The sequence below is a fragment of the Grammomys surdaster genome, unplaced genomic scaffold (genome assembly GCF_004785775.1).
Source record: "Grammomys surdaster isolate TR1022 unplaced genomic scaffold, NIH_TR_1.0 125669, whole genome shotgun sequence".
NCBI lineage: Eukaryota > Metazoa > Chordata > Mammalia > Rodentia > Muridae > Grammomys > Grammomys surdaster.
Window position 1 is genome coordinate 955,656 of NW_021620506.1, and position 12,018 is coordinate 967,673.

At 43.2% G+C, this 12,018-nt stretch overlaps 1 protein-coding gene across 1 annotated transcript in view; it reads left to right on the plus strand.

The window, feature by feature from the left end:
- Positions 1-8,445: 8,445 nt before the first annotated feature.
- The window catches only part of Ankrd28 (ankyrin repeat domain 28), a 157,510-nt gene continuing 153,937 nt past the window's right edge, over positions 8,446-12,018 (plus strand). The window contains exon 1 of the mRNA XM_028787483.1: positions 8,446-8,542. Coding sequence (XP_028643316.1) covers positions 8,516-8,542 — 27 coding nt within the window. The 5' untranslated portion in view covers positions 8,446-8,515. The remainder of the gene's footprint in view (positions 8,543-12,018) is intronic.

Sequence of the window (12,018 nt, forward strand, 5' to 3'; positions counted from 1 at the left end):
AAGATGCTCCAACATATAATAAGGACATATGCTCAACTATGTTCATAGCAGCCTTATATATAATAGCCAGAAGCTGGAAAGAACCCAGATGTCCTTCAACAGAGGAATGGATTCAGAAAAAGTGGTACATTTACACAATGTACAAATGTATTACTCAGCTATTAAAAACAATGAATTCGAGAAATTCTTAGGTAAATGGATGGAACTAGAAAATATCATCCTAAGTGAGGTAACCCAATCACAAAAGAACACACATGGTATTCACTCAGTGATAATTGGATATTAGCCCAGATGCTCGCAATACCCAAGATTCAACTCACAGACCACATGAAACTCATGAAGAAGGAAGACCAAGTGTGGGTGCTTTGTTCCTTCTTAGAAGGAGTAACTAACTACTCATGGGAGCAAATATGGAGACAAAGGTGGGACAGAAACTGAAGGAGGGGCCATCTGGAGACCATTCCACCTGGGTATCCATCCCTTGTGCAGTCACCAAAAGTAGACACTGATGTGGATGTCAGGAAGTGCATGCTGACAGGAGCCTGATATAGCTGTCTCCTTAGAAGTGTGCCAGAGTCTGACATATTCAGAGGTGGATGCTCACAGCTCACCATTGAACTGATCAAGGGGTTTCCAATGGAGGAGTTAGAGAGAAGGGGCTGAAGGAGCTAAAAGGCTTTGGGACCCCATGAGGAGAGCAACAATACCAACCAACCAGAGCTCCCAGGATCTAAACCACCAGCCTGGGAGCACATAGGGAGGGACTCATGGCTCCAGCTGTATTTGTAGGGGAGGATAGCCTTGTCGGGCATAGGTGGGAGAGGAAGTCCTTGGTCCCATGAAGGCTGGACACCATGTGTGGGGGAATTCGAGGGTGGGGAGGTGGGAGTGGGGAGGGTAGGTGGGGGGTACATCCTCATAGAAGCAGAAGGAGGGGGAAGTGATGGGGGTTCCTGGGTGGGGGTGGGGAATGGGGTAAGGGGATAAGTTCTGAAATGTAAATCAAGTATCCAATAAAAAAAAAAAGAAATCTCTCTTTCACTATTCACTTGTATGTGTGCATGCATGTGGTGTGTGTAAAAATAGAGTGTGTGTGTATAGGGGCCATACAAGCCATCTGGTGTCATCTTCTGCCATTCTTTTTTGTTTTAGGCATTGTCTCTCTGAACCTATAGCTTTTTTGTTTTTTGGCTAGGCTGGAAGGCAGCAAACCCCACTGACCTCCTCCTTGAAGCTGAGGTTCCAGGCAGGCCTTGTCAGGAGCCATTTTGCCTTCTTCTGTGAAAGTCTGCCTGCCAGGTAGAGTCAAGGCGGGTCATGGATTGTTGGCAGATTTCCTGGCCTACTGAGGCATGGAAGGATAAGTGGAGATACACTTGAGGCTCAAGGCGAGGGGCTGAAGGTTCTATTCACCTCGGTGGAAGGAACAGGGAGGCCTCTGGATAAGAACATTCTGTTAGCTTTGCTTCTTACAGTACTGTGGGGTATAAAAGGGCTATGAAAAATAAACTGGAGGCAGCAGCAGCATTCACTGGCAGTCCTCCCTAATCTCTCTCTTTTCTTTGTATCTTTTTTCTACCTTTCCTATAATCATCCTCATTTTCCACTCAGAGGCTATTCAACTCGTTCTAGCAGGCTTCTGCATAGGTGGTCTGAGCATGGGCCTCTGAGAGTTGGGGATCAAGTGAAGGATACCACGGAAAAAGTGAGTGCTCGGCAAAAGAAAAAGAAGCTCAGAGAAAGGGAACCAGGTGGCACACATCTGCAGCCCCAGTTACTCCAGAGACTGAAACAGGAGGATTGCTTGAGTTCAGAAGTTCTGGGCTGTAGTGCGCTATGCCGATTGAGTGTCTGAACTCAGTTCCGCATCAATATGGTCACCTCCCGGGAGTAGGGGGCCACCAGCTTGCCTAAAGAGGTGTGGACCAGCCCAGGTCTGAAACGGAACAGGTCAAAACTCCTGTGCTGAGCAGTAGTGGGATTGCACCTGTGAATAGCCACTGCACTCCAACCTGGGCAACAAAGCGAGACCTGTGGTGGATCTTTCCATGTGATCACCAGGCCCTAAACCTCTTTATCTCCTTTCTTAGTATCTGACAAGCTGTCTTATACTGCACCTGCCTCTGTTCCTTTAGATCTGTGAAGCTCCTTATACAATTCATATCTCATTTTTCTATTTTGCAGAGTTGAGAAATTATATATTTTTGAACTCATGTTTTCAGAGTTTTTCTCCACAGCCTTAAGGACTGTACTGAACGTCTCAGTATTTATCATTTTGCTGAGACATAGACACACTCTCGACTCCTGGACTCATGCTGTTTCTAATTACCGTGGAGTCATTAACCTTGGCAGGGAAAACATTTCCTGCTACCCTTGACAGGGAGAATATTTCCAGAAGGAGGAACATGAAGTAAAATAATAATTTTTTTTAATAGACAAACCTTATGCTCACTGCAACCACTGACATTCGTGGAGGCCCACGCCCTGCTGGCTCTGTGCCAGGGGTGGGAACCGCGTTATACCATTCCTGCCATGGCCAATCTGGACTCAGCACTACCCATAGCTATTTCTTTTAAGTTGAGTTTGAATGTGAATGTATACAATGTCACATTTTATAGATAGATGTAACCCATTAATATTTATGGTTAGGGTTAGGATTAGGGTTATGTTGGGGTTAGACTAATTATATATTTGAACTTCTTTCCATAATCAAGTTAGATATTTGTCATGATGTTAATTTGTGCCCCCTACTCCTGTGCCAGGCTTCTCTGTCTTTCTCTTTCTCTCTCTCCTCTTGATTTATTAAGTTTTCTTTAGAACATGTCTGTCCTTTATAGGTTTGGAAGTTACATATTTTATTTTCCTAATTTTGGTGAGTACCTCCAAATGTTACACATTCATGTTAGTAACAGTTTATTATATGCAAGACTGTCATAGATTTTAAATATTCCTTCTATTGTAGGATAACTTCCTGGTTAGAAATCCCACCTCCCTGAATTCAGAATTCTCATTTTCTGCTTCTCTTGCAGCTGGCATTAGGCTTATCGTACAGTCTTTGCAAATCACAGACTAATGGAAATGTGAAAAATGGATGTAAACAAACTTTGCACACAGCATCCATTTTGATGGATTAAAGGTTAGGTTTCAACATCACTGATGTTGAAAGCAGAGGAAAATGAAGCAAAGGTGAGCTCCAGGTATTTGATGCTTGATGGAATCAGTAGCAGTGTATCACGTCAGGTCTGTTGTGTGGTTTATGACTTTTATTTTCAAAAGCCCAACCTTGTTCTTTGTAGCTCTCCCAATGACTCTGAACTGTTCTCAGTTTAAGGAACCTCTGGATGAAGCCTTACTCCCCAAATAAGGAGCTTAATGTAGATAACTTGACAATCTAAAGTCAATGAATATTTCAATTCTGAGTAAGTCTAGAACATTTTAACTCTGAACTCTCTCCTAGTATCATCTATTGTATTGTACAAGGGTTAGTAGTTTAATTGCATCTAGTTTTCAATCTCTAAAACACCAAAGTCAGTCAGTCTGTCAGTCAGTCAGTCAGTCTGTCTGTCTGTCTGTCTATCTATCCATCCATCCTTACAGCTTTAGATTGACCAAGATATTTGCTAATTCATTCATTTATTCTTTCATCTCTAACCTTATCTCATTTCTTTCTTGGAATTTAACCTCTTTTCTTACTAGACTATATTCTTTAGGATTTCGTCCCTCTTTTTAAAGATACAGCTTATAACCAAGGCTAGCCCTGACTCCATATGTAGCTGAGAATGATCCACTGAAGATAATTGTGTCTCTACATCCTAAGGCTTGGGATTTTAGACATTTACCTCCATACCTAGTGTGTAAAATGCTGGCAATGGATCCCAGGGACTTATGCATACTAGGCAAGCAGTCGGCCAATTGAGCTACATCAACAGCCTAGGATCGCTTTCAAGCAACATCTGTGAGTTTGAATTTAAAAACATATTTACCCCTTTTCTTGAACTATAGTGGCAGTGGTGGTGTACACATTTAATTTCAGCATACAGGAGGCAGATCTCTGAGTTCAAGGCCTACCTGGTCTAGAGTCCCAGGACTGTTTAGCCAGCTACATAGGGAAACCCTGTCTCAAAATAACAAAACAAAACAAAACAAAACAAAACAAAACAAAACAAAAGATTGTAGACAGACAAACTAGTTTTTCAGTTATTCAATATTTCAGAGACCTTTTTCATCATCTTCATTGTTGTTAATATACTTGCTGACAAGTGAACTGCCATTCCTTTCAGGTACGTCTGACTTTCTTCAGTGTGAAGTTTAACATCTTTGTATTCTCCTTGGTTTTCTAGACTTAACTTATTACCTACAGGCTTCATTTTTAAGTGTATTCCTATTGAGACTCCATTTCTTCCTTTAATTCACGGTGTTCTTCAAGTCTGAAGATCTCAGGCATTATTGTTATGTGTATTACCTTCCAGTCAATCTCTACTTTCTCCACTTTCTAAACTCCTTTAGATAAACACTTAGCTCTTGTCCTGTCTCCTGGGACTCTTGAACTTACCTTTGCTGCTTTGACAGCCTATTGCATCTTACTGGTAGTTCTGATTCTTCAGAAAAATCATTTTCATGAAGTAGGAATTGTTTGGCTCAAAAGAACTCCTCATAGTTGTCTATTTTCTACCACAAAAGTTCCTTTTTTGTTTTTCAAGGGCATTATGCATCTTGTCAGTGGTAAGGTGGGTGACCCTGAGCACAGTTAGCTCCTTTAGGGAGCAATATGAAAGGGTTAATGAAAATTACACTAGGTAAGGAATATAAGAAGGTACTTAGTGTCTACCATGTAGTAGATTAGGAAATAAAATCTTGTGTGGTGTTTAGCTTACAGTAACTTCCCTGGTGATTGTATCTGTACTATTTATTTTGGACACAAGTTCTGATGGAGACTATCATCAGTTCTCAGACTCGGCAGTGGTGACTGGCTGAAGCATGGGCACATGGATTTAACCATATAGTCAGTCTTTATTTGAGTCTTCTTAGGACTCTTGACCCTTTTTATGACCAAAAAGTACCTAATGACTGAACAGGGCTGCTGGGGTGTATCAATGGTATACAGAAAAAAGAGACATATGTAAGACTTGGGAGATGGCACAGCATGACGACACAAGTTTGGATTCCAGATCTTGCTGGCCAGACAGTGTAGCCACAACAGGGAGTTCCATGTTCAGTGAGAAACATTGTTTGAAAAAAAATCAAGTGGAAAGTGATTGAGGAAGTCATCCTCTCAAGCCTCTACAAGGTTGCAAGGATATACACAAGCACACATTCATAAAACACACACTGAGGGAAGAGGAGGAGGAGGGGGAGGAGGGGGAGGAGGGAGAGGAGGAGGGGGAGGGGGAGGAGGGAGAGGAGGAGGAAGAAGAAGAAAAAGGAGGAGGAAGAGGAGAAAAAATAAGAGGAGGAGGAAGAAGAGGAAGAAGAGAAAGGAGGAGGAGGAAGAGGAGGAAGAAGAGAAGAAGAGGAAGAAGAGGAAGAAGAGGAAGAAGAAGAAGAAGAAGAAGTAGTAGTAGTAGTAGTGGTGGTGGAGGAGCTAGAAGAAGAAGACGTGGGGAGAGATTTTAGTATTTGGTCCCATTCGTTATGTGTATGATGTAAGTAGTATTTTTCAGGAATATAGATTTATCTTATTTATTAATTTATAACTAGGTCTTCCTATTAGCTTTGGCCAGCCTGGTCTCATTGGTTACTATGATGTAGGTAGTACTTTTCAGGAATATAGATTTATCGTATCTTATCTTATTTATCTATCTCAGGGTATCACTATGTAGCCTCCTGGCCAGCCTATCTGTCTGTCTGTCTGTCTATCTATGACAGGGTATCACTATGTACCCTCCTGGCCAGCCTGGAACTTGCTATGTTGATCAGGATGGCCTCAACCTCACAGAGATCCACCTGCCTATTACTCCCAAGTGCTAGGACAAAAGGCATATGCTGCCACACCTGGCTGAGGTGTTTAAAATTTTAACAGATGCAGGAATAATCATATATTTTGATGTTAATAAAACTTGAACACAAATATTTAATGTTTAATTATATAGATGTTTTATTTCTATTTTTCCGGAATCAATAGTTGTTACTATCTAAACAGCCATGAAACTATAGTTGTTAAAATACTAATATTGAATTCAAATAGTCCTTAAGAATTCCCAGTTTTTCATATTATTATCTTGGTTGACTGTGTGATATGAGTAGGCTGGGTAATATTAAGCATAACTTTTTTCTTTAATAAACAGTAAGTAAGACACACAAGATGTTAACATGTTCAAGATGGAGAAAGGTTAGCCCACCTAGGGCTGAAACAACCTTTGCAGCATGATCATGCCCTCTCTAATGCAGAGATGGAATGCTGTAAAATACTTTCATCAATTACTCTTCATTAGAACTTTTATCACTTCAATCCTAATACACTGTTATGATACACATTTGGTCCACTATTTTAACCCATACCTTCAAAACCACTTGTATGCTCCCCAAAGTCAGTCTGTGTTGTGTTCCTAATCAAGTACCTGTTGTGCTTTTAAATTCTAGAACTTTAACTCAGAAGAGAGCATACTGAGTATGGGTGTTTGTTTCATTTGTATTAATTGCTGAGTCAACTGCCAGTGTTAAATAGGCATACATATAGAAGGGAGTAAATCTTTCATCCTCGAGGAAGGTAAAACTCGATTGGCTGTAGCACATGGACAATTATAATCACAAAATATTGTAGTAATGTCGTCATAAGACCGTTGTTTCGGAGAAGTCAAAGACTTTCATACTGCTAACTCATTCACCTTCAGTGCACTGATAAAGAGACATGGGATGACACAATCCTCATTTCATCGGCCAAAGTTGTTGCAGAAAGGAATTAGGTACTGAAGAAAATGCAAAGCAAGAATCACTTTTTTTTTTTCTGTCTAAGCCTCTTCTATCAGTTACGAGAATTCCTCCATTTTAAAGTAGCAAATACCATTCATGGTAAAAGTGTAATTTTTAGAAAGGGGATTGTTTCAGCAGAATTATGGCATAGTTATGTTAAGAGATATCAGAAGGCTCTTAGTGCACTTTGATCTTGCACTTTGATATTTTCTGTTCTTATGGGGCTAAAGAGTTGTTTTTAATAGCAGCATTATAATAAACTGACAGTCCTGGCACAGATCCCCATTTTTCTAGACTGCCATTAGGCTCAAATCGATTCTCTAAATAAAGTCTGTCCCAAGAGACACACCAATGCAGGGGAAAGATGAGGTTTGTTTTGTTTTTTAAACCAATCCAATATCTCACGTTTGTGTTCTAACCATCTGTACCTTTTATTAATCAGGGGCTGGAGCCGCCCAGGCTGACAGACACAGGAGAACAACAATCTTCTCCCACACAAGCCTGGAATGGTAACAGTGTGCGGCTGCCTAAGAAAGAAAAGCCTTTTCTGAGCTGTGGGTTGGCGTGGGTGCATGTGCCAGGGCGAGGGAGTCATTCCTCTTCTCCATCCAAGGATGCTATTTATTGGAAATCCTGCACATCTTTTTGAAATAATTGATTTCTCTCGAGTGGGAGGCAAAACCCTTTTTGATGATAAAGAAGAAAGGGGAAAAAACACATGCAAGATTGAAAGGGGTGCTTTGGAGAGAAATGCTCGGCGGTAACAACCTGTTCAGGCTATGAAGACCACACCCTTCAGTCCCGCGTGCCAGCAGTCCCCCGGTGACTACGTCTCCCCCAAAGCCGCGGGGGCATTCTCACTCTCGCTCCACGTGCGAGTCCGGTTCCCCGCAGCCCTCGCTACTCTGATGGAAGCAGCATCAGCCCCGAAGTCTCCCTCGCTCGCACCGGCTCCGGCTGCCTTCTCCACACCTGACTGAGCAGAGCTTGTGCACGCCACCTCCACGTGCCATCCCGGGCCGTTACCCGGTACCCGGTTTCCGTCCCTCCCCACCTCCAGCCCCGGCTCCTCCCACCGCGCCCGGGGCGCGCGCCCAGACGCCCCGCCACCTGGCCCGCCCGCTCCGCGCGCCACCGCTTCCTGTGCCCCGCCCCTCCCTCGGTGGGGAGGCGGGGCCTGGGCGAGAGCGAGCGCAGCGGCGTGGCCAATGGGCACTCGGCTTACTCTGGCCTCTCCCCCGCGCGGCCGCCAATCGCGGCGGGCGGTGGTGGTAATATTGTGGAGTGGAGTTTGGATGCCGCCGCGGCCGCGGGCTGGAGCGGCGCGGCGGCGGGGGCTGTCGGGGTATTTCGGGAAGGGGGTGTGAGGCGGCGGCAAAGGCGGCGGCTGCGTGTGGGAGGTGGCTGAGAGAGAGAGGGAGAGAGTGAGAGAAAGGACGGAAGAAAGAGGGCGGGAGTCCTCGGTGGAGGAGGCGGGACCGGCGGGGCTCTTCGCGGCGGCGGCGGGAGGCTGGGGAGGCGGCGCCGCCCCCTGCCCGCGCTCTCTTCAACGTAGCCGGCCACCTACCCGCCGGGCGCGGGTAGTGGCCGTACGGCGGCGACCGCCATGGCGTTCCTCAAACTCCGCGACCAGGTAGGTGAGGGGCTGCGGGGCGGGATCGCTCCACCGAGGAGTCGGAGGAGGGTGAACCAGCGGCGTGGGCCGCCCGGGTGCCCGTTCGGCGCGGTGGCAGCGAGGGAAGAGGGTGTCCCGGGCCGGGAGCCGTGCGGGCCGTCCGCCTGTCAGTGCAGCCCCAGCTCCGAGAAACCCACGTGCCGCCGGGGGATCGCGGCCGCCGCCACAGGGGCGGGTTCCGCGCTCGCCGCCCTCGCGTCCGGCGCGCTGCCGGGTAGGCGCCTCCTCTTTCCTGCCAGGTGAGGCCCGGGCCTAACAGGTGGCTTTGCGGTGCGGAGCAGGAGCGGGGCTGGCGGCGGCCGTGACACGGGGTCACGACCTTGCTCTCGGGTTCGCTTTGTGCGGTGGGTCGCGGTCCACCGCACTGTCTCTGCGGAGAGGTGGTGGCGGAAGAAAGCAAACCCACCAGTCCCGATTGATTCTGCTGGGGACTAGTTGTTACGGTGCATATCCCTAGACTCGTTTTCTCTTGGCGTACATATTCTGCACCATCTTGGTTTAGTTTTCTAGATTTAGGAAGAGCTTGTCAAAGAACACCTGAAGTGCTCCAAAGACTGACACTGTGGGCTGGGAAAAATAACTCTGTATCTACAAATGAAATCGCAACTATGTCTGAATGAACGCTTGTTACCTTTAAAAAGGTGGGAAGGTGAATCATAAGACTTTGGGGAGATGCAGACGCTCCCCAGTGTTTGTCTCTCGTAAGGAAAGGGGAAATTAACGTGTGGAATTTACAGAGACGTGGGAACCTATTAATGCTGAGTACCTATTTTGCCATTGTTTTTCTGAATAGGAGATACTGAACAGATTTGAAGGGAAAGTAACTTGCATGGATTGGGAAACCATTCAGAAAGTGGGCACAGGCTTAACAAAAACGATAGGGAAAAACTTAATATGTTTTATATAATTTTCTACCAATTAAAACTTAAGTTTTGAATCTAGCTAATGTTAATTCTCATTTCCAAACTGAATATTCTATTTCGGCTGAATGCTGGCTTTATGTATCATTTGGTATCAGCAGAATTTTAGCTGATATTAATAATAGGGCATGATACTTTGAAAAACTCTGGTTGCTAAGTTTGTATTTCAAATAATGTGAGTAACTTTACTGTTCAACATGTTCCATTAGCTACACATGGAATCTTTAGGTTGATTAAGATTGAGAAAATACAGTTTGTTAGCTGTGCTAGTCACTTTTCACAAGTGCTCACTAGCTACAAGTTACTTGGTTACTGTATTAATACAGCAAAACCTTTCATTGCACAATGTCCTCAAGACTTCATGCCTAAATCACCTAATTCTTATATGGTTAACACCATGAAACTCAAGATCTAGATTTTCAACTAATCTTTATTACTCTAGTAACACTTTGTACCTGCATATTTGGCTCTAATTCTTCCTTCACTTTTGGAAATGTATTTTGTGATTTGGTCATTGTGTGTGTTAGGGATTTGGTAGGCTATTAGAAGATCTTACTGTATAAACACCCTGAATAAAAAATAAAAATCCATTTGCATCTTGTCATTCTAGTGTTTAGTAACTACAGTTTTAAAGCAGTCGTAACCCTGATTCAGTTGTTTGTAATATTTGTTACTTGGTGGTCATATTGATCTGTAAAATGTCACCTGTAAGCTTGAGGAGACTTTAGTAAGTTGATGAGATGGCCTTGCTGGGGAAGACTGCATTACTAAATAATTGGCTCATCTAGTTCTTTTGAAAGACTAAGAACTGAATTTGTTTTGCCTAATTTATGGGGAATTGCATTTTTTTTTTTTAGAAATCAGTTTACATATTGGTATGTTACAAGGCATTAGAAATGATGATAGAAATGAAGTGGAATGCAATAGTTTAATGTTTTCCGTTTGTGGGGAAAGCACATCAGGTAGATAAAGTCGTTTTTGGAGCAAGGATGAGAAGATGATCTGGATATGTACACAGGATTTTAAACCTGGAAGGTAGTTGATAATTGCTTTTAACTCAACAGCTTTATATACATTTGAGGTAGGAAGTCGGTTTTTTTTTTTTTTTTTGGTTTTTTTTTCGTTTCTTTTTTTTTTAACCTTGCAAAGAATAGTAAAAAGAAGCTAGACATTAATAAGGATTTTCATCAGCTTTTAAATATGAGAATGGTTCTACATGGTAAAGATATAAAGTCAGAGATGAGGAGATGACACAGTCAGTAAAGACTTACCATCTACATAAGCATGAGGATCTGAGTTTGATTCCCAAAACTCAGTAAAAACAAACAAACAAACAAACAAAAAACAAAAACAAAAAAAACCTGGGCACAAGAGCACATGTTTGTAATCTCAGCACTGGGAAGGTAGAGTCAGGTAAATCCAGGGGCTTCCTAACCAGCCAGCCTAGCCTCTTACTTTACTCCTGAGGAATGACACTGGAAATTGACTTCTGGCCTCCATGTGCATATATGCACCCACAGGAACAAAAACAAACACATAGACATGTAAGATTCACAGTGAAGACATATAACATCAGTAAGCAAATAAAGGAACTTGTCCTCCTTTGTTCTGTAATCAGAATATGACAGCATTTATTTTGTGGCAGCATGTAGTTAAGGGGGTAAGAAAGAATAACTATTACTTTCTGTCTGTGAATAGATGAAAATATTTTTAAATTGTTAGTGAAATGAGGGGCTGGAGAGATGGCTCAGCGGTTAGGAGAACCGACTGCTCTACCAAAGATCCTGAGTTCAATTCCCAGCACCCACATGGTGGCTCACAACCATCTGTAATGGGATCCGATGCCCTCTTCTGGTGTGTCTGAAGACAGCTACAGTGTACTCATATATATATAATCAAGAAATGAGTCTTTAAAAAAAATTGTTAGTGAAATGAAACTTTGTTTTCTATTGATAACAGTAGACTTGAACTTTTTTCCTGAAGTACTTCACTTTGGCTTATATAGCATTCATCTGTAACAGTGGCAGGATTTTCTCCCCTGAGGTTACCACTGTCTATTTTATCTCCGTGGGTGAGGAAAATTATTCATATATGGCTACATTTTAAATCATAAGTATTATGTTCTATTAAGAAAGATTGTTGGTCTTTGTTTTAGAATTCCCATTTCAGAAGCTAAATAGCAACTGACACTTGCTTCAGTATATAGAAAATGATGGGAATGGTGGAGATCATGACTGTAGTGTCAGGCATGCTAGTCTCGGCTCAGCCCTGAGCCTTTGTTGTTGTGCAGGTGTGTCTAGTAGTTCTGGAATTCTATTTTCCTTTAGGATACCAGAAGTCCAAATTGCTAGGGGAAAATCTATTTATAAATGTTAGTAAATTGGTAACTACCAGTGACAGCAGTGAATACTCAGGTTATAAAAGAGGACTAGTATGAAGCTAGTTTGTAACCACTAATTCAGATGAGTTGGAGAAAGACTCCAGAAATGATACTTAAATTAAATGGAATGTTCT